General features: G+C 60.4%; 1 protein-coding gene across 7 annotated transcripts in view; it reads left to right on the forward strand.

The window, feature by feature from the left end:
- Positions 1–27,823, forward strand: part of CASZ1 (castor zinc finger 1) — a 160,642-nt gene that overhangs the window by 117,858 nt on the left and 14,961 nt on the right. For all 7 annotated transcript variants that reach the window (XM_015150580.3, XM_077974381.1, XM_077974389.1 and 4 more), the window contains 7 exons: positions 13,921–14,409; positions 18,636–19,470; positions 20,610–20,678; positions 22,763–22,853; positions 23,682–23,846; positions 24,875–25,047; positions 25,248–26,089. In XM_015150580.3, coding sequence (XP_015006066.3) covers positions 13,921–14,409; positions 18,636–19,470; positions 20,610–20,678; positions 22,763–22,853; positions 23,682–23,846; positions 24,875–25,047; positions 25,248–26,089 — 2,664 coding nt within the window. The remainder of the gene's footprint in view (positions 1–13,920; positions 14,410–18,635; positions 19,471–20,609; positions 20,679–22,762; positions 22,854–23,681; positions 23,847–24,874; positions 25,048–25,247; positions 26,090–27,823) is intronic.

A 27,823-nucleotide genomic window follows, 5' to 3' on the forward strand; every position in this document is an offset into this window, starting at 1 on the left:
GGCAGCAGGCTCCCAGGATCAGCTGATGCTTTCATCAAAAGCTGCAGGCCCTGGTGGGGAGCTCCGTGCCAGCCCCAAAGTCCCCTCTTGAATCCTGGGAAGTCGGGGCAACGGGTACCCCTCCTGAACCTCAGCTCTTTGCGGCCCAGGGAGCAGTGGTGGAGGAGAGTGAGGGGACACACATAGGCCAGAGATAGCCCGAGAGCGGAAGCCAGGGGTGGGCTGGCTGTCAGCGGGCGGGCAGACGGGCGTCTGTCCTGCCAGGGGCCCAGGCTGGCTCTGCAGACAGCCTCTTTTCTATATGGAAATGAAGAATTTAGGCTAATGGAGCTCAACCATCTCTAATTTTGCGATGGCAGGAGGATTTTGATTGAAAGTAATTAAGCAAGCTAGCTGTAAAATTAATTAAAGCAAAAGGGGGGGATTTTTTATTGGATTGGATAGCGATATAGCGTCTGTCAGGCGGGGGACGGATGGGGGTGACCTGAATCCTCTGCCCTCCCCCCTCCCACTCGGGACGTTTATGTCACTTTAATCTCCTTACAGCGGCTGCTGTGCATTTGTTTGAAATAATCAAGGAAATATGGTCAGAAATTGTCAGCTTTCAGATCTAATTTACCTGACGGCCCCTGCGCAAGCCAGCGCGGCCCAGGGAGCGAGTGTTCGTGAGCGGGTGGGGGAGCTGGAGGGGCTCAGAGGACACTGGGATCTTCAGCCCTGGCCCCGGCCCCCTCCCAGGGGCGGTGCTGCCCTGGCCTGTGGGCACCTCCCTGGGCTCTGCCCCCTTCTGGAACAGACCCCCCCCACCCTCACCCACCTGCTGCCTCTTCCTTGCACTGTAACCAGCTTTAGGGTTTAGGGAATATAGGATTAGGGAGGTGATTGTAATTCCTTATTCCAGATGGCTGACAACTGCTCAAGCCCTCCACCAGGGCCACCGTTTTAAAAATACTCCTAAATTAGTCCCCTCATGTCCTCGTCATGGTCGCCGCCACTGGCCTCAGCATGGGGATTGTGGAGACAGGCTGCAGGGAGGGCGGGTGGCGTGCCACCCAGCGTTCTTCTGCCACCTGCTGCCCACGCTGCCACCTCCCCTGGGCTGGGCCTGCTGTCCAAGGTCTCTCTCTGGTCCAGGCTTTTCCTCTCATCCCCAGAGAGTGCCTGCCCTGTCTCCCCCTCAGCACGCAGTGGAAGGTCTCAGTGTCTCAGTCACTGCAAGAGAAAGGTCCCCTCCCTCTGCCACACACGTCCTACCCATTTCCGGTGGGTCAGCCAGGCCACGCAACCAGCCTCCACTTGGCTTCCCCCAGAGGGTGGGGGAGCCTGGTTCCAGGCCTTGCACCCTGCAGGTGCTGGTTTGGAGCCATTTGGGGTCCTTGCCCACTGGGTCATGTGTGGCTCAAATTCTCCGCAGCAGGGGGCCCTTGTGGTATTTGGGGCCCAAGGGGCCTGGTGCAATCTCCAAGGCTGCGGAAAGTTCTGCTTTGAAACAGAAATGTGTAGCATCGGATTTGCTGGGCGAGAGAGGGCCCCCACTGGGAACTGCGCCCCTGGAGCTGTCTAGTCCTCGTGAGTGAGTGACCTGGGCTTTTGCCAAGTTTCTCAGCCTCTTGGACCTCAGTCCCCTTCCAGGTCTAAAGTTCTGTGCACCTAGGACAGCCTCCACCCTGATAGCTGTCCCTTGTCCCAAGGTGTGTGGGACCTAAGTGCAGGCTGCCCTCCTTAGCTCCGTGTCCAGCCAGAGCCACTTGCCACGCCCCTGCCGTGGCCCACACACAGATTCTAGAAACAGCGGGTCAGGATGAGCAACTGGTTCCCTGTTTGCCCATTTTAGACGTACCCATGAGAAGGCCCCTGTCCCCACCTGCCCCCTTGGTGCCACCCAGACACCCTCTGCCTTGCCCTCTGTCAGTCGTTCCCCTGACCCTGAAGGCGCCTTCTCCTGCCCCCTCCTGCTCCAGCAAGGCTTTGGCGCTGGGTGACTCAATCTGCCTCCTCCAGCAGCGAGGGAGTGTGAGCTCCTGGCGTTCCTTCCAGCCTGAGCAGAGCAGCTGGAGGCTTGGGAAGCGTCACCTGCCCCCTCCTGAGCTCTCTGTCGCGACCCTCCACTCTGCCCTCACCATGACTCACTCATCTTGGAGGCGGGGGGAGATGGAGCCCCAAAGGGCTCTGCCCAGGAAAGAGGGGGAGAAAAGCTGCTGGCTTTCATTCACGTCCTACGTGCCAGAGCCCAGGCAACACTGAGATCTGTGGGGCCCTGCACCCCCTGGCTGGCTGTGCCCACAGGGGCCTCAGCGAGAGGCAGTGGCAGAGCCAGGCAGTATGGGGTTCAGCCAGGACAGAGTGCATGCCCTTGATACCCTCCAGCTACCAGGACCTAGATCCTGGGAGACAGAACGTTAGAGAGAGTCTCTGGCCCAGCCCAGCATCACACCTCCACGCAGGCCTCATAGAGGCTCCTGCTGGCCTATGTGGCTGGGATGTGGAGGAACCAGCAAAGGTGCCCTCGTCAGGAAACTATGGGGCTGCTGGCCCTGGGTTGGGGGCTCATTTCTGAGCTGGATGCTGGTCCAGGGCAGGCACCAAGGTGGTGGGAGGCTGCTGTGGAAATAGGATCCCAGGGTACCCCTAGGCAGGTTGGCCCACTGAGGCACAGAGGGAGATGGAGAAGCCCAGGAGGAGAGCTCCTTTGTTCAGAGGATGGTGGAGAGGCCTCCTGGGGGCCCTTGGTGTCTTCTTTGTCCTGGTGGAAAGAGCCTGCATTGGGGATGTTCTATTGAAAGGTCACTTTTTAGGGCTGATGCTGTGTGGTGGGGCGAGAGCTTTGCTTCTGCGGTGGCTCTCCTTGGAGAGGAACGACAGGGATGAGCAGCGGACAGGCGGGGGCCCTGCCTCAACGTGGTCGACAACAGCGGGGGCGCAGGGCTTCTGGGAGAGGGAATGAGAAGCAGCATGGGGGGCGGGTGTCTGGGCCAGTCCAGCAGGGCCTTGGTGTCTGTCACTTGGCTGGCATGGGTTTGTCGCCACCCTGAGATCACACATTCTGTGTGGCCATCAGGGGTTCCTGCTGTCCCTCCTTCCTTGGCCCCCAAGCCTCTGAGCCAGCCTAGGTCCAGGGGGAGCCCCACCCTCTTCCTGGGACCCCTCCCTGGCTGCCGGGGTTGGGTGCCTGGTTCGTCCTGACCATCTCTGCCATCCCTGGCAGGCAGGTGTCTGAGCCCCTGGGATGGAACTCGAGGGAGAAGAGGCAAGGCTGAAGGTAACAGGCCTAACCCTGCCCATCCCAGGCAGCTCCGGCCCGGACCAGCCTGCCAGGCCAGCTCCCTGCAAACTTTGGGGAAAGAGGACTTCCCCACTGGGTCCCACCTGGCCCAGCAAGCTGGCCACTTTCTCCCTTTGTTGGGGGTGGGTAGGGGAGGGTCATGTGCTAGGCTGGCCGGCCCCCGAGTCCTTACCCATGCTTAATAGGGGCCAGGAGAGTTCCCACAGTGCCCCGGCCACAGGAGCTGGAGACGGGGGTAGGGGTACCTGCCCAACTGGGAGAGGAGCCGAGTGGCTGGGGTCCAGCCCCAGGAATCATTAACTGCAGGGTCTCCTAATGCCCGCAGTGTCGGGGGACCTGACACCGCCCCTAGCCAGGTCGGTGCGGAGTTGGCCGGATGTGACCGAGGCACTGGGCTCCCGGAAGTGCCTGAGGCTCAGCTGGGCACTGGCCTCACCCCTCTTGAAGCCTCCCCACCCAGGCCTGTTCCCTGCCCATGCCGGACCACCCCGCCTGCTCACACTGTGCCCACCCTGCCACCCCAGGACCCCCATTCCTTCCCACCAGCCTTGCCTCAGGGTTTCTGGCCCTTTAGGCCTCAAGACTCCCTGGCTCAGCCCTGGGCCCGTCCTCTGTCCCCACTGGCTTCACAGTCGCATTTTGCTGCCAGCGCAGGGCACTGAAAAACTGCTGGCACTGCCAAAAACCCTGTGTGCGCTACGACTCCCCAAACATCCCTTTATTTTTATTGTTCTGTTAATTACTGTTTAAACTTTAATAAGTCACTTCGTCAGGAGGGGGGACCTGCCGTGAGCTTTTCTGTGCAAACACGGGCCGGGAGTGACTCGGGTGTAATATAACCCTTTATGCGATGTGGGAATGTTTAGATTGTAACAGAAACTTGTTATTTTAATGACAGTTGGTTGGGGGGGTATCTCAGCACAGAAAAAAAGGAGGGGTGGGTGCTCCCTTTGCATCCCCACGGAGGGCTTAGGGCGGCCAGGTCTGCTCCCCGGCTGCCACAACAGAGGGCCCGGGGACCCGTGGGGACCTTTTTGGGCTGCCCACTGGTCAGCTCCAGATCGGGCCTGGATGGCTGGGGCAGGTGAGGCCCAGGAAGAAGTTGAGCTTTGCGGGGATGGGAGGAGGAGGCCTAGGGCAGCTCTCAGATCCTGAGGCAGAGGTGGGCAGGGCCACACGGGTCGAACTCCAGGTCCGCAGTGCCGTGCTGTTACCGGGCAGGAAGCAGTGCTCCCGGCTCCGAGGAGGGGACTCTGCCCACAGTCACCGTGGAGCATCAGGGAGGCACCGTATGCTCTGTAGCCCCAGCCAGACGTGTGCCCACATCATCCCCTGTAGCTGCGTTACAGTTGGGGACCTGAGCCCAGGGCAGGGAAGATGCTGAAGTGACGAGCTTTCCAAAGGGCCAGGTCTCTGGAGTCGATTTATCTTCTGTGGAAGTTGCCAAAGCCCAGGTATCCCACGGTGGCCTCAGAGGGCTGGATGCCCTCCCGCAGCGGTGGTGCCGGGGAAGGCTCGGACCCTACGCTGGACTCAGGACTGTCCTTGTCGGCTGGTGGGGGCTTGGGCAGGGCATCCCTCGGTTCCTCTTTGCCTTCATCAGGAGAGGGAGGAGGCAGAGGAGGCAGGGTCACCCTGAGATCTGGAGGCACTGGCCCTCCTCTTAGAAGGCCTTCCCATCTCCGGGGAAGTCAGGGGCTCATGCCCAGGTAGGGGTGATGGTGGTCAACGCCCTGACTCTATAGGAAGAGGCACTTCTGCACCAGAGCTGCTTCTAGAGCAGGGGCACCTGGGGAGGGCATCTTGCCCCAGCATCTGTGGGGCCCCCGCAGGCACCTCAGGATACCTTAGGGCCTGTTTCCCCGCTTTGTCGCCATTCAGTCCGTCGGTCCGTCCATCTGCAAAGCTGAGCTTCTGCTCTGATGCAGGCCTGCGGTGGCAAGGATGACACAGGCCTGCACTTGCTCTCAAGGTCTAGCCCTGTTTGGGGTTAGTACAGGCCGTCCAGAGAGGGCAAGGAGGGCAAGACCCAGGGCGCCTGGCCTCAGCCCGGTGCATGGATGGTCCTGTCGAGCCGAGGAGGAGACCCTTACTCTCTCTGTCTGGGCTCTCCTGCCCACAGTGTCCACATGGAAGCTGTCCTGCCCTCACTCGACCTCCTGCTGGCAGGGCCAGAGGTTCAGGGACTGGGTTCCCTAGAGCTGGAGGTGGGAGCCCCCCAGATGGTGGCAGCCCCCCAGATGGTGGCAGCAGCATGGACCACGAATCGCTGAGGTTTTCCTTTTCCAAGCAGCGCGTTTCCCTAAATTGTCTTTGACTGCGTGCATGGGTAATGAAAGTTTATGCCCTTGTTAGAAGGACAGGCGGCCAGTTCCAGTTAGAACTGGGGCTGTCTCCCTGCCAGCCCGCTCAGCCCCCTCCCCAGCAGGAGAGAGGCAGCGTGAGCACAAGAGTGCAAGAGTGTGTGTGTGTGCGTGCGCACGTGTGTGTGCGCACGCACACAACCTCCCCCTCCCTGGCAGATAAGAAGGCTGTTAGGCGAAGGGAGAGGGGACGAAAAAAAAAATTTCCATATTTGTGTAAGTTGCTTTAAAAGCATTTTATCATGTCATAAAAAAGGGAAAGTACTCTCAGAAATTGATCCTCTCCGCCAGCCCATTGGACAGAAGGACGTTGGGATGTTAATGGCCATCCTGCTCCAGGGTGGCTTATTAAAAAATTTATACATAAATGCTTAAAATTGCATAAATTATTTAAAAAAACCAACAAAGTAAGCAATTTGAATTCCCTCTTTTCCTCCCCTTCACTCGGTCCCCCTTTTCCAGCCCCTCCGCGGGGCCCTCCTGGTCCCCAGGCTGCCGCCCCCCTCGGAGCTTTTCCCCTCTTTTCTCCACTCGCCACTGCACCCCAACGCCGTCCGCCCTGCTCTCCTCTGGGGCTTCCCTGCCTCACCCACAAGTTAATGGAACCGCCAGTCCACCACCAAACACTCACAGGCACACGCGCTAATAAAAACACCACTAATAATGCCCCAAATCGCGAAATTAAATATTAAGGCCAAAGGAGGCGGACGTGGAACGGAGCCGCCGCCACCGTCGCCGAAGTTGGAGCTGATGAGTGTGTCTCTCGCAGGCGTGGAATGTCACCCACACATCCTGGAGACTGGAGTGGGGAGTTTTATGATGGTTTTTCATTGATTTGTTTCCCCAGCGCAGCTGCCGACCTCTATTGAGGGACAAACATAATCAGCACTGACGCAAATTAGATGGTTATTCGTTTTGAAAATTGACAGAAAAACAATAAAAAAGATGAAATGCTCCCAAATCAATAGATATAATGAAATTCAAATAATCCGAGAGATGAGGTCTCCATGGCAACTGATAATGTGGAAAAGAAAACAATTTAATAAAGGACAGACACACTTTGAAAACAGATTGGGCCCGGGGAGGGGGGCGGGCCGGCGGGCGGAGGGCTGGAGCGCGGGCTGGCGAGTGAAGGATCACTGTCCGTCCCAAGGACACCCGCCATAATTAAGCGAGGCTTTCGGCCCCAGAAAGTGCAGATTCAGGTTTTAATACACAAAATTATTTCAGGAGCAGTGAATCGGAAAGTCGTTTGTAATGACCTTCCTGAGAGGCCCGGGCGCGGGGCATGTTGGAGGCTGGGCGGCCGGGCGGCTGAGTTATGGCATATTTGTGTTTTTATAGTGCGGAGGGGAGGGGGTGGGGGGAAGGGGGGAGAAGGTTAAACAGTATTTACAGCTCAGTTGTTTTCAGAGAGGAAAGAGAAATAGAGTTCATGGGGAGATGCGGCGGGCGGGAGAGCCGGGGAGGCCTCTCGGGCAAGCAGGGAGAGGAGGTGGCCTGGGCAGGTCCCCCACCTTGGGCTGCGTTGCCCACATCCACCTCTGGGACCCAGAGGAGATGCCAGGAGCTGCCTCCCCCACTCCAGTCTGTGGCATGGCACAGCTTGTGGGGCTGTGTAGGTCTGGGGCCTCTCCGGGGGCGTCCAGGCTGTGTGGACACCCAGCCAGCCACACCTGCTCCCGTGAAAAGGTAGGGTGTTTCTGCCGTCATCCTAGCCTCGCACCCTCCAGTGCACCGCATGGCAGTCAGCCACCCATTTAGATGATGCTGCCCTTCCTGAGCCCAGTGCCGCATCTGGGGTGTGCCAACCTCGGGCAAAGGGAGTGAGGACCCGAGATGACATCATGCCCTGCTGGGGTGGCCCGCAGCTCACAGCCTCCTGCCTCCTTTTCCAGGCTCCACCCCCCTGTCAAGTGCCCACCTGGGGCTGGGAAAGGGAAAAGCTTAGGCCCTTGGGGTTTGGCAGAGGTGGGGGCCACAGAGAGGGAAGAGGACCAATCAGATCCCCTCCACTGCCCTCCAGAGACACTTGCCCGGAGCAGGGCAGCTCAGGCACTGATAGTCAGCCTGGGCCTGGGGGTCCTAGGCTCACCCGAAGCCCCCTCCCTCAGATCTGTCTCCCCTCATGGCTGCAGGAGCCATGTTTGTGTTCTGCTACCACGACCACATGCAGCACTCCCCGATTCTCCATGTGCATGTGTGAATATGACGGGATGGTACAAACACAGACGCCCGCGCGTGTGTGCGCGCGCACAGGCATGCACGCAGTCTGTGCGCGTTTGCTCAGTGTGTGTGTTTTAAATCTCCCCTGGGTGGTAACTCTCTTTTTTCTCCCCTTCCTGTTTGGCTGTGACCTGGGGGAGATTGATAGCCAGCCTGTGCGGTGGATGCTAACAGTTCCCCTGATTTATAGAGTTACTTACGCTAAGTGAGGCCACTTAGACGCGTCTGGATAGTAAACCTTTTAACTGGACTAAAAAAATCATAATAAATAAATAAACAAAGTGGGGCAAGCTAGGGCCCAGTGGCCAAGCACGCCCCCCGCCCAGGTTGGAGCTGTTGAGGGTCAGGGGACCTGGCTGAACCCCTGGGGAGCAACAACCATTCCTCCCACAGAACTTGGAGGCCCTTCTATTAGGAGCTGGGGGCAGAATCGGGTCCAAGAGGGAAGGACGCCCCCCTCGGAGGGGACGGGTCCTGGCTGGGGGAGGGGTCACAGCTGAAGGATGGGGAAGGAACCATTCAGGCAGAAATGGGCTGTGATCTACCTCACAGGAGGCGGGAGGGGTAGGTGCCTGGGCCCTTCCTGGCCCTTCCTGGCCTCCAGACCTGCCACTCCTGTGGACCTGTGATGCCCACTACAGAGATGGCTCTTGTACTGCCTTTGAAGTGTTCATTCCCAAGTCTGAACTGAGCATCCATGGTGCGGGAACCGGGGCTGCCGGTGTGCCCACATCGTAGCCTGAGGAGTCAGCCCGGGGTCTGGTCTGTACACGGTGCTCAGAGAGAGGTTGTTGAAAGGACGCCAGCACAGCACCCCAAAACTGGGGCTCGGCCGGGCGCGGTGGCTCAAGCCTGTAATCCCAGCACTTTGGGAGGCCGAGACGGGCGGATCACGAGGTCAGGAGATCGAGACCATCCTGGCTAACACGGTGAAACCCCATCTCTACTAAAAAAATATAAAACACTAGCCGGGCGAGGTGGCGGGCGCCTGTAGTCCCAGCTACTCAGGAGGCTGAGGCAGGAGAATGGCGTGAACCTGGGAGGCGGAGCTTGCAGTGAGCTGAGATCCGGCCACTGCACTCCAGCCCAGGCGACAGAGCCAGACTCCGTCTCAAAAAAAAAAAAAAAAAAAAAAAAAAACTGGGGCTCGTGGCCTGTGAGCTGCAAGTTCGGAGGGGAATGGCAGGGTGGAAGCCCCGGCAGCTGCCCGCTGCTGACTCCAGGATGCCTAGATGGGAGGCTGTGGGGGACACAGGTGGGGCTGAAGATTATGACCTTGGGCATCTGAGCCTGGTGGGAATTGGCCTCCAGCACTAACTGTGGGCAGCTACCAGCCTGGCCGCCTCTGCTTCCTTATGTGGGAATGGACAGGACAGCCGACCATGTGGGGCTCCTGGGGGCATCAACAAGGTGGCACCGTAAGGCACCCAGCACAGACGAGGTGCTCAGAGGATGCCAGCTGCTCTATGGCCCCAGACACCATGGCGCAGGGCAGCTACCAGAGTGGCCCCTGAGCTGCCTGGCAGTGGGAAGGCGGGGCCCCAGCCCACCCCCACCCCAGGGACTGGTTCCTGGCCCCTGCCTCCCCACCTCCTGATATACAGCGGGCATTAGGCCGCCCAAAGGGGATACTGCATCCTTAGGAAGAAATATGTCCTCATTTTTCTTAAACACCATTTCCACTGAGTGAAATGTTTAGAAGGGACGCGCGGGGAGAACTTTATTTCCTACCAGGGAGTTCAGAGCCACCAAGCAGAGCCCATAAAGCACCCGGAGCCCAGGAGCTGACAGGCAGCCCGGCCCCAAAACACATTACTCACGGGTGGGGAGGGGCTGCCAGGCCTGCCCAGCCCCCTGGGAAAGACCACCGCCCCCACCGACTGTCGAGGCAGGACAAGCAGCTCTGAGACCCAGGGCCGTGGGCGGTGGGCGCTGGAGCCTCTCCTCCCCTTGAACCCAGGATGCCTGTGGGAGGGGGCCTGGCCCTAAGCAGGCTACCCCGAGAGAGCAGCGAGACCAGGGGACTGGGGATCCAGGTGCAGCAACAGGAACGCCCCGCTCACCCAGAGCCGGCAGGAACCCTGGCCTGCCCCAGCCTGTGGAGGGAGCGATGAGATTCATGCCATAATGGGGCTTCTTCCGAGGCCCTCCCTTCATTCGATTTCTGAAGCCGGCTGATTTGAATATTTATAAATATCAGTAAATTATTTATTGTAGCAATCTGCTGCACCGTTTTACCCATCGCAGTTAACACTTTAGGGGGATCTGTGTTATGGGAACAGGAAGTGAGGGTGAGGAGGGGACGGGGCAGGGGAAGGAGTCCCTGCAGAGAGGCCTGGCATTTCCTAGGGCTGGCTCAGGAGCCCTAATGGGGATAGGGCCGAGTCCCCGCCTTTGGGAGCTCCTGGCCAGGGTGAGCTTGGGCTCTGGGGTGTCTACAGCTCCAGGATCAGTGTCCTCCTCTATGAAATGGGACAATGACAGTGCTGGCTCCGCTGGGCCGTTACGAGTCATCCGTTAGTACCTGGAAAGGTGGACGGTCCAATCCATGCCCCTTTCCCCCAACCCTGTGCAGGGTCTGCTCAGGTCCGAGACCTGCTGGGGGACTGTTGCTCGTGGCGCCCTGAGAGGGAAGGTCCCGAACCTGGGAATCCGAGGAGGGGTTGAGAGGCCAGCCCACCCCTGCCCCAGACCTCTGGCCTCTTCTCTGTCCCCTGCCTCTTCCAGGCCAGGTAAGGTTTCTCAGCCTTGGAATCTCAAGCCCAGGTGTGGCACCAAATCTGCCTGGTGGCCCTCCCAGGGCTCAGCTGCCTTTTCCCAGATTCATGCCTGCTGGGCGCTGTGCTTGGCACAGACAGGTGCCCTCTCGCCTGGTAGCCGGCCACCTTTCTACACGGAAAAATCTTGCCCAGGGCCAGAGCTAGGGCAGGGCAGAGCTCTGCCGTGAGCTCACGACTCCCTGACCCCAGAGGCTAGGCCATATCCTGGTGCTGCGCCAGAGCCCCTGGGGCCAGAGGCTGGAGGCCAAGAGCACCGCCACCAGCAGAGAGTGGGCTTTGGCTGTGCGTGGGTCCCAGGCCCGGCCGAGCCCCCCTCGGTGGCCCCTCCCCTTGCCTCTCCTGTCTCCGTCTCCGGGGAAGCAGAGCAGGAGTCCCCTCGCCTTCCCACCCTCTGGCCCAAGCCTGCCTCCTGGGCAGTATTGTTCCCAGAGGAAGTGTCCAGTGTAAATAGAGCAGCGGGCAGGCTGGTGGCGGGAAGGAGATGAAAGGGGCAGTGACAGGGCTGGGGACGGATGGCTTCCTTCCATTGAGGCCTGGCCACGGCGTTTATATTTTAGGGAAGAAAGTCAGGGGAATGTTTACATGGACAGGAGTCTGGGGTCAGACCACAGCGGGGTGGCGGGGGTGTGGGGGGGATCGTCTATGGATCCCAGGGCCCTGGGCCGGAAGGCGGCGGGCAGCTTAGACCTCAGCTCCGACGCACCCCCGTTCCCGCTGCCTAGTGTCGCAAGCGCTTGCACTTACAAACCTAAGCCCTACCTCTGCCTCCTGCCCCTGTGTCCCCGGCCTACACGCCTCCCACCTCCACCCCTGGGACCAGCAGGAGAGGGAGAGGGAGGGCAGCATCTGGAAGGCAGGTGGGCTGGGGCAGCGCAGCAGCTGGAGGGCAGGTGCCGGGGGAGTCGGCAGGAGCAAAGGGGCCTGGGGCTGGGGGCGGGTCCTGGGTACACAGCTGCACCGCAGCTGGTGGGGGCCCAGGCAGGGACTGAGCCAGGCACACAGCCGAGATGGGGAGAAGGTGGGCTGGACTGGGTGGGCCAAAGTGCAGGGAGGCTCCAGGATGGGTGGGGGCCCAGGGAGGGGGCGTCACCAGCAGCAAGTGCAGCCCTGGGAGCTTCTGCTTCCCTCTTCCTTAGGATAAATATTTATAGATTCATTTGCCGTCTGCCATCCACACTTGGCTGCTTACCTCCTGGTAAAAATAGTGCAGGCTCCCCACTCCCCCTTCCTTTCCCCATCCAGGGCAGGGGACAAGGGGACCAGGTGAGGCCCGCTCCCCCGGAGGCCTGTTGGAGGAAACCCGGGTCACAGAACCTGCTGGGCAGCTCCGAGGTCTAGTGGGACGCTGTGAAGAGGAGGCCCCGTCTCAGAACTTCAAGAGGGGCCCCACATCGTGCTCGGGGTCTTGGGTATGGGCAGCACAGACTTGGAGATGTGGACGAACCTGGGTAGAGTGGGCATCAGCCTGGGCAAGTGTCTAAGGCCCTGAAGCCAGGGTCACAGGACTGGAAGGCCTGGGAGTAGGCTGAGAAGCCCCTTCTCTGGCAGTGGGCCTGGCCGGGCTAGCATCACTGTGTCTCGTCTGGGCCAAGTGAGCCATCCGTACTGGCCACTGGCTACAAGGGAAGGATCTGGCTGAGACTGCCAGGCTCCGTGTCTATCGGGGGACGGTTATCTGTGCATATGAGTCAAGTTCACCTCAGGGATGCGGCCCCTGGGTAGACCCAGGTATTGCCATTCCTGCCTGAGTAGGCCTCTCATTGGGTTTCCAGGTGTGTGGAAAGTTGGCAGGGGGTGATCTTAGAGTGAAGCCCCTTCTGACCCTGGAGCCGGGGGCCCTGCCCTCACTTAGCCTTCCCACCTGTGTGGAGACTCTGACACGCCCATGTCTCCAGTGAGGGCCACGAAGAGGCACATTTTGTTTTGTACACAATGAGTGTGAGCTGAGCCCCTGCTGCTGTGGCCACTGCCGTCAGCCGCACCACAAGGTCTGGCCCACAGAAGGAGCTCACTTAAATGGATGGATGGACAGACAGACAATTCCACAAGGTGGCCACACTGTGTGTGTGTGTGTGTGTGTGTGTCCACTCTCCCAGGCCGTGTGGTGGGTGGGCTTGCCATATGCCCCCCAGGACCCTCGGTGCCCTATCAGGGACAGAGTTCAGGCTGTGCGTCCGCGAGGGAGATCGCTGGCTTTCAAGTCACCTCGTTAGGGCTTCCAGCTGTGTGTGTCGGGCTGTCGTGTTCAGGGATTAGGTGCTGTGACCGGCGCTTCGGGGCTTTCCATGAGGGATCTAAGCGATCCCACCCTGCTCCAGCTGGAGCTCCTGGGGGTTGGGAAGTGGGCTGGCCAGGCCTTCCGGGGCTGCAGGGGCTGGCCGAGGCTGGGGAGCCAGGTCCTAGGACAGGGACAAGTGGCCCTAGGAAGGGCTGTGAGGAACTCCGCTTGGACGGCTCTGACTGAGGCTTGGGGAAGGGAGCGGCAACAGGAAATGGCCAGAGAGGCCAAGAGGGGGCTGGCAAGGGCTGGGGAAGACCCTGAGGCCAGGAGGAGATTGAGGAACACGGAGGCCTTCAGGAGGGTCCTGAGTGGCTGGGAGAAAAGCTCTCTGCTCTTTACTGAGCAGGGTTGGAGTCAGGTGAGGCCCAGGGACCTGGCCTGGCAGAGGAGCTACCAGGTGCTGACGTGCTCAGGTGGGAGGTGCCAGCCAAGTGCTGCTGGGACAGTGAGGCAAGAGGCTGGCACAGGCTGGTCCCTGGCTCTCTGTGACTTCTCCCCGGGGATGTGTGGTGAGGCAGGATGCTCCCAAGTGGAACCGACCGCCAGCAACTCCATGCTGTCCCTTGAAAGCCTGACTGCATAGCCGGCTCCTTAATCTCCCTGGGCCTCAGTTTCCTTGTGTGTCAAAGGGCACAGCCCCTCCCAGGGCCCAGCAAGCCTAGGAAATGCCTCCAGGACCTGGGCGCCCCTTGTAGTTGAAGAATCATTCATTCATTCATTTGTTCATTTACAGATTACTTCTTGAACTACCTGCTCTGTGCCAGGCACCCTGCCAGGCCCAGAAAGTAGAGTGATTCTCAAGCGCTGCCAAGGAACTCGTAGACTAGTGGGGGAGACAGACATGTGCCAGGCAGGCTCAGGGCAGTTTGATGGAACTGTGGTTGATGGGGGAGGCCTGCAGCTTGGGGGATGCAGGGCTGTTTGGGAGGGTGGGTTGTGCTTGGCCTTGCACACCTCTGACCTCCATGCCCTCCTCCATCCCTGCAGCTGAGGGCACCCGGTGCACGGACCCGCCTGCAGGCAAGCCCGCCATGGCACCCAAGCGCAAGGGCGGCCTGAAGCTGAACGCCATCTGCGCCAAGCTGAGCCGCCAGGTGGTGGTGGAAAAGCGAGCTGACGCCGGCTCCCACGCGGAGGGCAGCCCATCGCGGCCCCGGGACCCAGAGCGCAGTGGCCCTGAGTCTGGGGCAGCCCGGGCCCCCCGCAGCGAAGAAGACAAGAGACGGGCGGTGATCGAGAAGTGGGTGAACGGGGAGTACAGCGAGGAGCCGGCGCCCACACCCGTGTTGGGGCGAATTGCCCGCGAGGGTCTGGAGCTACCGCCCGAGGGTGTCTACATGGTGCAGCCCCAGGGGTGCAGCGATGAGGAAGACCACGCGGAGGAGCCCTCCAAGGACAGCGGTGCCCTGGAGGAGAAGGATTCGGACGGGGCAGCCACCAAGGAGGACAGCGGCCCCAGTGCCAAGCAGCCTTCAGGTGGGTGCCTGGCCTTCGAAGGGAGGCTGAAGGCCGGGACAGGGAGGCCATCGGGGAAGGGACAGTGTGTCCGGTGAGCACACCTGACTCCTCACTCCTGCTCTAAATACCTGCCCCTCATCCCACCCAGGGAGGACTCCTGGAGTGGGAGAGACTAGGACAGGGAGGGGCACCCCAGGTGAGAAGGGAAGGACTGGAGCTGCCCCACACAGTGGGTCTTTGAGAAACCACAGGCAGAGGGGTGGACAGGTGGAGAGGGAGGAAGGGAGGGTGGCTGGATAGATGGACGGATAGGATAGATGGCTGGACAGATGGTGGGTAGGTGACTCTTTACACACACCTGTGAGGCCTGAGCTTACCGGGCACAGTACCTGGCACAAGAGGGGCACCGTGGTCAACAGCATGAACCTTGTGAGCCTGCTGTCTGCACATTCTGCTACTTAGGGCGCTTTCTCGGAGGAGCCCAGGACAAGCTTTGTTCTCCCGCCACTCCCCTTGGCCTCCTCTTCCTTCCCTACACTGCTGTCCCTGGCCCTCCCAGCAGGACGTCTCAGGGCCACACGGATTGCCAGCCCGGCCAGCCGTATCTTCTTACAGCCAGCTGCCCCGGCCGCGGTCCCCTGGCTGACCTCTCTCCCACGAGGCACGGAGGCCCTGCTCTGCTGGTATCTCCACGTCCTGGGGATCCAGAGCAGCCCTGCACGCCTTCTGCTTAGGGGAGGGCAGGCCTGGGGTTCCAGCAGGCAAGGGGGTCGCCAGGACCACAGCCCCCAGGTCTGGGCCTTCTCTCTGCCCCTGGCCTCCTTCCCAGCCTTGTGTCTGGTGCCCTGCACCTCCCCTGCCCGCTCCCCTAGCCCTTCCCCTGCAGCGAGGGGCGCATCTCCTCCCTGTGCGGGGAGCCCTGCGCAGCCACATAATTATGCATATAAGATATAAACAGAGCTGTTTAATTATCCTTCGCCACATCAGTGACAGAGTAATTAACAAACATTGCAAGATCAATGAGGAAAAGTGTGACCTTCAGTTTCCTCTGATAGGAAAAGCCCTTGCCGTTGCCAGACACAAGGTGATTGTGCTGGGCCTGAGGAGAGGAGAGGGACGCGACAAGGGCCACCATCCCCTCCACACCCCCACCCAGGCCAGCTCTGCCCGCAGCTGGCAGGGAGCGGAGTGGGCCTCAGCCCTTGCCTCCTTCCTCCAGGGGAGTGGAGAGCGGGGCTGGCAGAGGCGGGCCTGGAACTGCCCGTGGCCTGGGGGACTCAGGCCTCGCCCCTCAGCCCTGACACTGGGACTGCCTGCTCAGCCGTGAGCGCCGGAGGAGACAGACAGTGGAGCCCCAGCTGCCCCCGTGGGCTTGGCTCCCAGGCCACCTTCTCTGGGCCCTGAGCTTGGCCATGCAGGCCTGTGGGCCCCCTCAGGGACCCCTGCCTGGTCCCCTCCCTGCGCAAGCTGCCTGCCCTTCGAAGCTTCTGTTTCTCTGCCATATATAGCGAGGGCTCAGCTGCCTCCAGCTATTTTTAGCCCCTTTCCCTGGTCCCTGAGCCACTGAATCCAGCAGCCAGAGCCCACTCCTCCCGAGCTGGGCCCCCCAACCCTGTGTAGCTTGAGGTCAGGACAGTGGCTGACCCGACAGCCCCGCCCCAGGGGAACAGCTGTCTGTTGGTTTCTTGAGTCCCTCTGTGCACCCTGGGTGCCAGGTGGCCAGGCCCTCCCACAGCCTCTCCTTCCACATCCCACTGGCGTGCTCCCCTCCCCAGGCCCAGCCCTGCCCCTTTAAACCCCCATCCCAGGTATCTCTGAGGATCCCAGGCCTGGCAGGTTCACCTGGGAGGAGACCCCCAGCCACGCCTTCCCTTGGCTGTGTAGTCAGCCTGGGGTCCTGTCACCCTGAGCGTGCCCATGTGGCTGCCTTGCACACGAGCAGAGAGAACATGGTGTCCCTGGGGGCCGTGCAGGTATCAGTCTCGCGGGTGCATCTAACCCTGACGCAGGGCATGTGCCATGCCCTGCGTCAGGGTTAGGCACACGGGAGGCATGTAGCACACGGGCAGTGAAGAGGCAAGTGTGCGTGTGCACTGGGGTCACGCCTCGGCCGTGGCGTGGGGCGTGTGTAGAAGAGGCAGGTCCACACGAACAGCTCAGAATTAGCCTGGGACTGCCTTCTCCCTCATTCCGAGAGACCCGGGGCAGGGGTTCCGGGAGTTGTGTACCTGTGTGTCTGCAGAGGCGGGAAGGCAGCCAGGGATAGGAGCTGGGGAGCCCGAGTGTGCGTGCAAGAGTGTGTGAGGTGTGTGAGTGTGTGGTGTCTGTGTGTGAGTCAGTCTGTATGAGTGTGTGTGTGTTGTGTCTGGGTGTGTGTTTTATGTGAGAGTCTGCATGTGACTGTGGGGGGGTGAGCGAGTACATGAGTTTTATGTGACTGCGTGTCTGGGTGTATGTGAGAGTGTGTGTGATTGTGAGCACATGACTGGGTGTGTAGTGGGTGTGATTGCATGTGTGTTGTGTGTGATTGTGTGCATGTGACCGTGTGTGTGGGTTTATGTATGTGATGGCATATGTGTGCATGTGATTGTACGTATGTGCGGGTAAGAGTGTGTGATAAGGCATGTGTGTTGTATGTGATTGTATGCACGTGACTGGGTGTGTGGGTGTGAGAGTGTGAGAATGCACATGTGTGTTGTATGTGATTCTGAGCATGTGATGGGGGTTGGGGGGTGCCAGTGTATGTGTGTGTTTTATGTGATTGCACGTGACTGTGTGTGGGGATGTGAGAGTGTATGAGAATGCATGTGTGTGTTGTGACTGTGTGTAGGTGTGTGAGTGTATGAGAATGCATGAGTGTGTTGTATGTGATTGTGTGCATGTAACCGTGTAGGTGTGTGAGAATGCATGTGTGTGTTGGCGATTGTGAGAATGTGGGCGTGTGAGAGTGTATGAGAATGCATGTGTGTGTTGTATGTGATTGTATGCATGTAATTAACTGGCTTTATGTGAGTTTGTATGTGATGGCATGTAGGTGCATGTGACTGTGTGTGGGTGTATGAGAGTGTATGAGAATGCATATGTGTGTTGTATGTGACTGCATGTGACTGTGTGTGTAAGAGTGTATGAGAATGTATGTGTGTGTTATGTGTAATTGTGTACATGTGACTGTGGGTGTGTGTGTCAGAATGCATGTGAGTGCATACTGAGAATGCCTGTGTGTTGTGTGTGAGTGCATGTGACCGTGTAGGTATGTGTGAGAATGCATGTGTGGTGTATGTGATTGTGTGAATGTGACTGTAATGGGTGTGTGTCTGAGAATGCATGTATGTGTTGTATGTGATTGTGTGCATATGACTGTGTGTGGGTTTCTGTGTGTGCCTGTGTGTTGGTGTGTGAGAGTGTGCGTGCATGTCACTGTGGGGAGGTGGCTCCAGGCTTCCTGGTGTGCCCAGGGGTGGCCACAGTGGGGAGGCTGCACTCAGGCCCTGCCTGGACTCCTGCCCTCCCTGGGTGGCCCAGCCTTGTGTGAGTGCAAGTGATTGGAGGAGGCCAGAGGGTTGGAGGACACGTCCAGGTCCTATGTCACAGGCCGGGGCACATCCACACACCCGCCCCTGGCTGAGCTGTGTTGTCAGGGACCCCCAGCACCTGGGAAGGTGTGGGGAGGCCAAGAGACCGGGTCCCAGGAAGGCTTGGAGTGGACCCTTCATCCGCCCAGGGGATCTATTTGCGGGGTCAAGGGAGGTCCTCCAGCCAGGCCCAGCCCCACCCCGGCCAGAGCATCTTCCTCACCCCTGGGCTCCCGCTCAACTGCCCACCGGCCCACGTCCGTACCTGTCTCCGGTTCTTGCCACTCCCTGTCCTGGGAGGCAGGTTGGGATCTGGCCTTACTTCCAGTAAAATGACTTCTCTTTCATATTAGGCCAAGGCGAGAGAGCGGAGACATTTATGAAACTTTGTTTAATGTACTGAAAAGCCATCGGCCAGAACATTTAGGAAATTGATTTTCCTGGCATTGATGAACTCGTTTTATTTTACCCCAGTATTAATTACTTTTTTTTAAAACAAATTAATTTAAGAGTCGTAAAACCTAACAAGTGAGCCAAATGTCCATAGATCATGTCCTGCTCTGCCCCTCCCCACACTGACCCCCTCCCTCTATGGGTGGGGGCTCCTGTTGGGGGGACTCGTGTCCCTCCCACTCCCTTCCAGAGGTGATGCGCCCCCCTCCTCCTCTGCAGGAGAGGCCTCCTCGCTGCGGGACTACGCGGCCTCCACCATGACGGAGTTCCTTGGCATGTTTGGCTACGACGACCAGAACACGCGGGACGAGCTGGCCAGGAAGATCAGCTTTGAGAAGCTGCACGCGGGCTCCACCCCAGAGGCGGCCACCTCCTCCATGCTGCCCACCTCCGAGGATACCCTCAGCAAGCGGGCACGGTTCTCTAAGTACGAGGAGTACATCCGCAAGCTCAAGGCTGGCGAGCAGCTCTCCTGGCCGGCCCCCGGCGCCAAGACTGAGGAGCGGGTGGGCAAGGAGGTGGTGGGCCCCCTTCCCGGCCTGCGGCTGCCCAGCAGCACGGCCCACCTGGAGACCAAGGCCACCATCCTGCCCCTGCCGTCGCACAGCAGTGTCCAGATGCAGAACCTGGTGGCCCGGGCCTCCAAGTATGACTTCTTCATCCAAAAACTGAAGACCGGCGAGAACCTGCGGCCCCAGAACGGGAGCACCTACAAGAAGCCATCCAAGTACGACCTGGAGAATGTCAAGTACCTGCACCTCTTCAAACCTGGGGAGGGCAGCCCTGACATGGGCGGGGCCATCGCCTTCAAGACGGGCAAGGTGGGGCGCCCCTCCAAGTATGACGTCCGGGGCATCCAGAAGCCAGGCCCCGCCAAGGTTCCGCCCACCCCCAGCCTGGCTCCCGCACCCCTTGCCAGCATGCCCAGTGCTCCCAGCGCCCCTGGGCCAGGGCCGGAGCCGCCTGCCTCCCTGTCCTTCAACACTCCCGAGTACCTGAAGTCAACCTTCTCCAAAACAGACTCCATCACCACGGGGACCGTCTCCACTGTCAAGTAAGGCGCTCCCCACCCCACAGCGCCCAGAGCTGGGAGCCAGACTAGACAGGAGGCCTCCTTCCTCACCGGGGTTGCCCATGCTTGAGGACACACCTGCCGCTCACACCTTACACACATCCACTGTGCACCCAGGCGCATGCACACTCAGGCTCCCCTCCACGTGCTTCCACACTCACAGGTGCATGCCGCGCTCACGTTCACTCTTGCACCCACAGAACCACGCGTGAGCCCTCCTGCAGCACCCTGCCCTGCTCCGGGACCTGCACGCTCCACCCCTCCCATGCACCTCGCACACACCTCCCACACACGCCCACACTCCCAGGCACCAGCATGCTGTGCCTTTTGCTAGCATGCATACCGGGACTGTGGCCTCCCCCATCTGCCCATGACGGGCTTTCTCTACCTGCTGCCGTGAGCGCCGAATGCAGGCCTGTGGTTGGCTGAGAAAGCGCCTCCCTGGGTGGGGATACTGGGTCCATGCTGGTGGCCCTGGCTCCTGGGCTCAGAGCCTGGGCCCTGGAGGAGGCAGGAAGCAAAGGTAGTGACCGGGGTGAGGTGCATACACCCTTACAGCCTGAACCCATGAGCAGAAGAATGGCCTGGTTGGTCAAATGGTGGATGGTGTGGGGCTGAGCGAGACCCTTCCCCAGAGCTCCTCCTGCACCCTGGGGAGCTTCCGGACCCTGAGAGGCTGCATAGCTGGGAGCAGATCGAGGCAGCACGTGCTGCCTGGGGCGAGGATACACTTCCCCTGCCTAGCTGCCTGCCCCCGCCTCAAATCCCTCCCCGTTGGGGGGTGTGGTGCCCCTCAGCCAGCGACCTCCTGATGATCCCTGAGTGCCAGGCACCGATCCCAGGCTTCCGCAGCTTTCCGCCCCATTGGACCCCAGGCTGGCCCATGCCCGAGGGGGGCTCCAGCCCCACCTGCATGAGATGGCCCTGCCCTCCCAGAGTTGGGCTTGTTGAACCTCTGGCCAGCTTCCACCAGGGATGTCCTCAGTCCCACCCTGGGTGCCTGGGACACTGCAGAGCAGAGCAGAGGGGCTGGGGCCTCACGGCAGGGGCTGCCCAGATGCCCCTGTGGCACAAGGCTGCCCCATCTGCTCACTGGCTGTGCCCTGTGTGTCTCTCGCCAGGAATGGACTGCCCACAGATAAACCAGCCGTCACTGAAGATGTAAACATTTACCAGAAATATATTGCCAGGTAGGCCCCTGGGGAGGAGCCTGCCGTGGAGAGAAGGTGGGGGGCCAGGACTGACCGGGTACTCTGAGACCATTCATTTGACATCTGACCTCTAGGGCCAAGGTAGCTGCCTCCTTCCACCCCCGTCCACTTCGGTCCCTCCACCGCACCGAGGGCTGCCCTGCACATGCCCGTCTCAGAGCCTCCTTCCGCTCTGTGTAGTCCAGGCCACACATTTCCTCAGCAGCCTGTACCCCCAGGTAGGGCTGGGGTCCCGACGCCGGGCCTGGCCACAAGTGAATGCAGCTCCCCCAGCTTGCCTGGGTCCTGCTGTCACACAGAGCTTTGAGGAGGGTGCAGGTCACTGTGCAACTGTCAGGGTTGGGAAGGTAGAGGCAGGCCGGGTGCGGTGGCTCATGCCTGTATTCCCAGCACTGTGGGAGGCCAAGGTGGGAGGATCCCTTGAGGCCAGGAGTTCGAGATCATCCTGGGCAACAGAGTGAGACCCTATCTCTTAAAAAAAAATAAATAAATAAGAGAGAGAGAGAGAAGGTGTGGGCTGTCATCCTCTCTGACACAGCCCAGTGCACTTCCCCAGTGAGGCTCTGACACCACCTGACTCCAGACCAACCCCTTTCCATCCCAAAGGCAGTGGGATTGGCAGTGAAGAGCCTTTGCCTCAACAGATTCCCCCAAATCACACAAATAACACCCCCCGCCCCCACCCCCCACCGCCTGCCCTCTGATGGGACAGCACACAGCGGCCGGCGCCTGTCTGTCCGCAGATCTTCCAGGTTCCTCCCGCCCGCTCCATCTCTCCGCCTCCATGTTCCGCTCTGTCTCCGCTCCCCTGTCCTGCTTTGTTTCTGCCCCCCTGTCCCACTGCCTCTGCCCCCCTGTCCCATTGTCTGTGCCCCCCTGTCCCACTCTGTCTTCAGCTCTGCCCCCCTGTCCCACTGTCTCTGTCCCCCTGTCCCACTCTGTCTTCAGCTCTGCCCCCCCGTCCCATTGTCTGTGCCCCCCTGTCCCACTCTGTCTTCAGCTCTGCCCCCCTGTCCCACTGTCTCTGTCCCCCTGTCCCACTCTGTCTTCAGCTCTGCCCCCCTGTCCCACTGTCTCTGTCCCCCTGTCCCACTCTGTCTTCAGCTCTGCCCCCTGTCCCACTGTCTGTGCCCCCCTGTCCCACTCTGTCCTCAGCTCTGCCCCCTGTCCCACTGTCTGTGCCCCCCGTCCCACTCTGTCTTCAGCTCTGCCCCGTGCTGCCTCCTCTATAGTGTTATTATTACCATTATTATTAGTGCCTCCACAGATGGCCCTTTTGGCCGCTTCAGCTTAAAGACTTGTTTGCACGTGGTTTTCCCATTACAGTGTGGGGTTTCTCTCTGTGTCTCCTGCAATCTCACGTCACTCTTGGAGGGGGACAGGTGGGCTGAGCCACCCCCTTCTCCACAGTCTTCAAGGTGTGGCCTCTCCAGAGTGGCCCCCCACGGCCGGCCGTCACCGAGGCTGTGGGAGCCACGTCCCAGCGGCCGTGGGGCCTGGAGGAGGACGGGTTTCCTGGGAGGCAGCACAGGCTCCTGGCGGCGGCGGCGGCTGGAGAGTGAGCTCCTTGCTGCAGGAAGCCAAACAGATGCTGTGCTTTAAAAATTCATAACTCTGCACTGTTTCAAGTGTCAGGAAAAGCCCAGGACAGAGAGCTCTTTAACGCCTCTCAGCATCAGAGCCCGGGCTGGCCCAGCCAGGGTCTCTGCACCTGGCCAGAGCTGGGCGGGCTGGGAGTGGGGCAGGCAGCCTCTGCAGAAAACAGAGGTGGGCAGCCGCGTGGGCGCCTGCCTTCCCTTCCATCCCAGGGCTTGGGCCCCATCTGTCTCCCCCTGCTTTGACTTTTGGCCACCTCAGCATTGTCCTGCCCCCTTCTTGGGGCCAGGCCACTTTGCCTCAGTGGGCCTGGGGTTCCCCCCAGACCCAGTCACTTGCCTGGGCCTCTGCAACTTCACCTCCCCTCTGTATCCCATACAGGGCCTGAAGAGTCCTCCCTGGGGCTGGGGGTGGGTCTGGGGCTGTCACTCACAGCAGGGCCCTGACCCCACCCCTCCTCCCTCCAGGTTCTCGGGCAGCCAGCACTGTGGCCACATCCACTGTGCCTACCAGTACCGCGAGCACTACCACTGCCTTGACCCCGAGTGCAACTACCAGGTACGGCCACATCGAGATGGACTCCGCCTCCCCCACCCGCCAGCGCAGCATGGAGGCACTTAGAAGTCGGTGGGGGAGTGGAGGGGGTTTAGTGCTACTTGCATCACCCAAACTTGACTTGAACAGGCAGAGGGCCCGCAAAACGACCAGCCTGCCCACATTCCCTGATTCCTGCTGACAGAGCAGCTCCTAGCATTGGGGGCCAATGACATCCCAGTGGTGATCATTCCAGTCCCCTTTCACTGAGAGCCTCCCATGTGTCCAGGCCATGCCAGCCAGCCTGTGAGCCTTGCCTAACTGACTCTTTGCAGTGGCCTTAGAAAGTTAGCAATACTGCCCCATCTTAAAGATGATCAAATGGAGGTTCAGCCAGAGTGCCACTGTGCCCAAGGCTGCCAGCTTGGTGAGTGCAGGGCTGGCGAGTGGGGGGAGAGTTGGGGCAGCCTGCCTGGGGCAGCTCCCTCTGGCTTGCCAGGGATCCCAGCCTGCCTTAGTCCAGAGGTGCACTGGGCGGGATGAGCCATCAGCATCAGAGCCCCTGCCTTCAAGGCCTGGCCCGATGCATCGTCTGTGGCTCCTGGGGATGGCCACTGGGGACCCAGGGAAGCATCAGGGAAGAATCTGTGGTTCTAGAACCTTTGGGATGGTTCCCTCCCAGGACTGGTGTGCCTGTCACTGGCCTTGGACAGTCTGGGCTGCCTTGACCCCAAGCAGGGTTCTTTCTAGGGAGACCTGAGGCCAGCACCCGGCCCAGGTGCTCTTGGCATATGGGAGGAAGGGTGGAGGGGGAGCTCAGGCTCCTGCCCACGCGGCGCTGTCTCCTGGCAGAGGTTCACGAGTAAGCAGGACGTGATCCGTCACTACAACATGCACAAGAAGCGTGACAACTCCCTACAGCACGGCTTCATGCGCTTCAGCCCGCTGGACGACTGCAGCGTCTACTACCACGGCTGCCACCTCAACGGGAAGAGCACTCACTACCACTGCATGCAGGTGCCTCCCGCGCCCGCGCCCGCGCCTGCCAGCATCTGCAGGACCGGCTCGGGCCCTCCCGGCTCTGTGCCCCCACTCCCAGAGGCAGGGCTGCCCCCGGGCAGGGCCCCCAGTTGATCGGGAGCCCTGGCCCAGCACAGGGCTAGCCAGCGAGCCAGGAGGGTCTTGGGGGCTCAGGCTTGGGCAGCGTCTGGTGGGCCAGGGTGGGGCCTTCCCCATGGCCATACTTGGTGTGGATGAAATTCAGTGAGCTGTTTATACAGATGGACATTTTTCAGGCTTTAACACCAAGAGCAGCATTGCAAATGATGCCTGAGGAGGTTTTTGTTTAATTCTTTCTTTTAATGCCACGCAGAGTCTGGGCTTTTTCAAGGTGTCAGGGCCAGGAGGAGCGACTTTGGGTTGCAAATAGCAGCCCCATGCCTCCCCCGGTATTTGTCAGAGGTTGTTATGGCCTCTGTGAACAACCTGGGCCACGAGGAGAGGGGGGCCACCCTCTGGGTTCTGAGATGGTGCAGACACTGGCACGGCCCAGCCTACGAGAGTGTTCAGATTCCACGGGTTTTTACTCAATATGGCAACGTTGCCTTCCTGGCCCGGCTGGGGTGGGGTGGGAGGGCCCCGTGCCCAGGAACTGTCCACTAAGCAAATCCTTGGGCTAAAGGTGACCTCCAGGGTCCAGCCCCTGTCCACCCACTGACGGTTTTGGAGGTAGGGCCATGGATTGGGACTCAAAATCCAACTCCTGCAGAATGCAGCTCCCTCCCCTGGGCCAAAAAGTGCCCTGGGTCTCTGGAGATGCCCTGACCCTCAGCACAGACGGAGCCGGCCCCAGCAGCACTGGGTCCCTCCGGGGGGGCCTGAGGGGCTGTGGGAGGCTTTCTACTCTGCTTCTTACACCCACCTTCCGAGGCCTCCAGTTTGAAGTCAGAGGTGCCAAAGCTTCCCTGAGCAGAGAAGTCAGTGACCCCAGCCACACACAGTGGTGTCGACCTCCGTGTGCCTGACCACCATCCCGTCCTGTGCAGGTGGGCTGTAACAAGGTGTACACAAGCACGTCTGACGTGATGACCCATGAGAACTTCCACAAGAAGAATACCCAGCTCATTAACGACGGCTTCCAGCGCTTCCGAGCCACCGAAGACTGCGGCACAGCTGACTGCCAGTTCTACGGACAGAAGACCACGCACTTCCACTGCAGGTAAGCGGGAGCCTGGCGGGGGCCTTCCTGGGCAGAAGCCGGGAGAGAAGGCAGGGACCCAGGCTCCTGGGACAGCCCAGGCCCCTGCCTTGGTGTCCAGCCTGGGTCTTCCACCCGGGGACTGTCCCTCCCAGGACCATGGTGGGAGCAGGGTGGGGCCTCGTCTGGGTCCCATGACAGGTTCCCAATGTCCCACCCAGGCGCCCCGGCTGCACATTCACTTTCAAGAACAAGTGTGACATTGAGAAGCACAAGAGCTACCACATCAAGGACGATGCCTACGCCAAGGACGGCTTCAAGAAGTTCTACAAGTACGAGGAGTGCAAGTATGAGGGCTGCGTGTACAGCAAGGCTACCAACCACTTCCACTGCATCCGCACCGGCTGCGGCTTCACCTTCACCTCCACCAGCCAGATGACCTCTCACAAGCGCAAGCATGAGCGCCGGCACATCCGCTCCTCGGGCGCGCTGGGGCTGCCGCCCTCGCTGCTGGGCGCCAAGGACACGGAGCACGAGGAGTCCAGCAACGACGACCTTGTCGACTTCTCCGCCCTGAGCAGCAAGAACTCCAGCCTGAGCGCCTCCCCTACCAGCCAGCAGTCCTCTGCATCCCTGGCTGCCGCCACTGCCGCCACCGAGGCTGGGCCCAGCGCCACCAAGCCTCCCAACAGCAAGATCTCGGGGCTGCTGCCCCAGGGCCTGCCTGGCTCGATCCCCCTGGCCCTGGCCCTCTCCAACTCGGGCCTGCCCACCCCCACGCCCTACTTCCCCATTCTGGCTGGCCGTGGGAGCACCTCCCTGCCCGTGGGCACCCCCAGCCTCCTGGGTGCCGTGTCGTCTGGGGCAGCAGCCTCAGCCACCCCTGACACGCCCGCGCTGGTCGCCTCGGGAGCTGGAGACTCAGTCCCCGCAGCTGCCGCCTCTGTCCCAGCGCCGCCCACCTCCATCATGGAGAGGATCTCTGCAAGCAAGGGTCTCATCTCGCCCATGATGGCCAGGCTGGCTGCGGCTGCCCTCAAGCCCTCTGCCACCTTTGACCCAGGTGAGCAGGCTGGGTCCTGCCCAGAAAGCAGGCACCTTCTGGACTGGGGTGGCCGCCTGGCCTCAGGCTGCAGAGCAGAGTCAGGGGGTGTTTGGAAGAGGCGTCCGTGTGGCCCCTGCCTGCCAGCGCCCCCTCGTTGCCTGGTCTTCACCCCTATCCTGTTGGTTTCTCTGTGGGGCCCCTGGTTCTGGCTCCCACAATAGGGGGGCCATGCTTCTGTTCCCCATTTGTAAGCTGGGGGCAATGGTCCCTGCCTCCTCAGCTGCGCCACATCCCTGGGGCCACTGCAGGTCCCCCCTCCCTGTCTGCTCACCCTCCCACATCCCAAGTCCACCCCCGATGAGGGCAGGCCCAGGGCCCCTGGTGTGCCTAGTGTTTCCTCCAGCTGACCTGGAGGGGGGCCTGCGTCCAGCCCAGAGATAGGGGGCCTGCACCTCACACCTGGACACCTCCAGGCCCAGGCTCCCTCCTCCATGAGTGCCGTCCCAGTAGGACTTTCCAGACAATGGAAGCCTTCTATTTTGTACTGTCTGACTTGGCAGCCACCGGCCACCTGTGGCTGTTGGTGCTTGAAGCTGGGTCTGTGACTGGGAAGCGGAATTGTCCCTTTAAACGACCCCGCCCTGTCAAACAGAAAAGGGCCACAGCCCCAGAGCGGCGTCTTCCCTCTTCACGCTGGTTCACTGAGGGGCACAGCTCTCTTTCCTGCCTTCCTATAATTTCATAAATTTTCCATTAAAAAAATGTCCCTCCGTTTTTCTCTGGATTGGGGTGGGGGTGCTTTTCTGTTGACCTTACTCCTCTCCCCGTTTCCCTGCTCTGGGTAGTTCCTATTTGTTGAATCCTTGAGGAGAGTTCAGTTCACATCTGGGATGTGGCTCATGTCACTTATTCATTCAACAACTACTGATGCTTGCTGAGAGCCAGGCTCCGAGCTGGGTGCTGGGACACAGCAGGCAGGATGCCAGACAGAGCCCCACGCTGTGGAGCCAGCAGACGGTCGGGGATGGTCTGTCCCAGGCACATGGCTAGGAAGTGATGAACCAAGGCGCTGCCCGCAGGAGTGGGGCTCTGCTGGGCCTAGATGCCCTGTTCCCATTAGAAACCCTCTCAGAACCAGCTGAGACTGAGGGTCCCTGTGGCCCAGCCTGGGGCTCTGCCCACACCTCACAGAGGCTGCCAGTGCCTGGCAGGGGAGCTGGGCCATGTTTCCCTGGGACCTTGGGCAGGTGACTTTGGAGAGCTGCTGGAATGTGGAGTCCCCAGGTCTGAAAACTCTCGCAGGCGCAGTAGGGTGCTCATGCCTGGCGGCTGCGCGGGGAAACCACCTCTTGGTCTAGGCATGGGTGGGGCCTCGCTGGCCACGCCCCTCCAGCCAGGGGCCTGATGGATGGGGCAGGGCCCACTCCAGGGCCACTGTCAGTGGCCAGACTGTCAAGTACTTTGTTTTCATTAGAAAAGTCTCCTTCTCCCAAAAGAAAGGTCAAGCGCAGGGGAGGGGGCTGTTTTATTTTTTAATAAAATGCCACTTGCTGTCTCTGAAACAGCTCTCTGTCAGCTACAGCGCCTTGGGGCAAATTAACATTTCCGTCACTGGGGGAATGTGGGGGAAGGCTCGCTGGACGGCCCTGTCAGCAACTTCTTTTACCCCTGCTCTGCTGGCCTCCTGCGGCCTCACCCGCCCAGCTCCCTTCCGGACCCAGCTCGGCCCAGCCTGGCCTCGTGTCCCTGCCC

Source organism: Macaca mulatta, chromosome 1 (assembly GCF_049350105.2).
Source record: "Macaca mulatta isolate MMU2019108-1 chromosome 1, T2T-MMU8v2.0, whole genome shotgun sequence".
NCBI lineage: Eukaryota > Metazoa > Chordata > Mammalia > Primates > Cercopithecidae > Macaca > Macaca mulatta.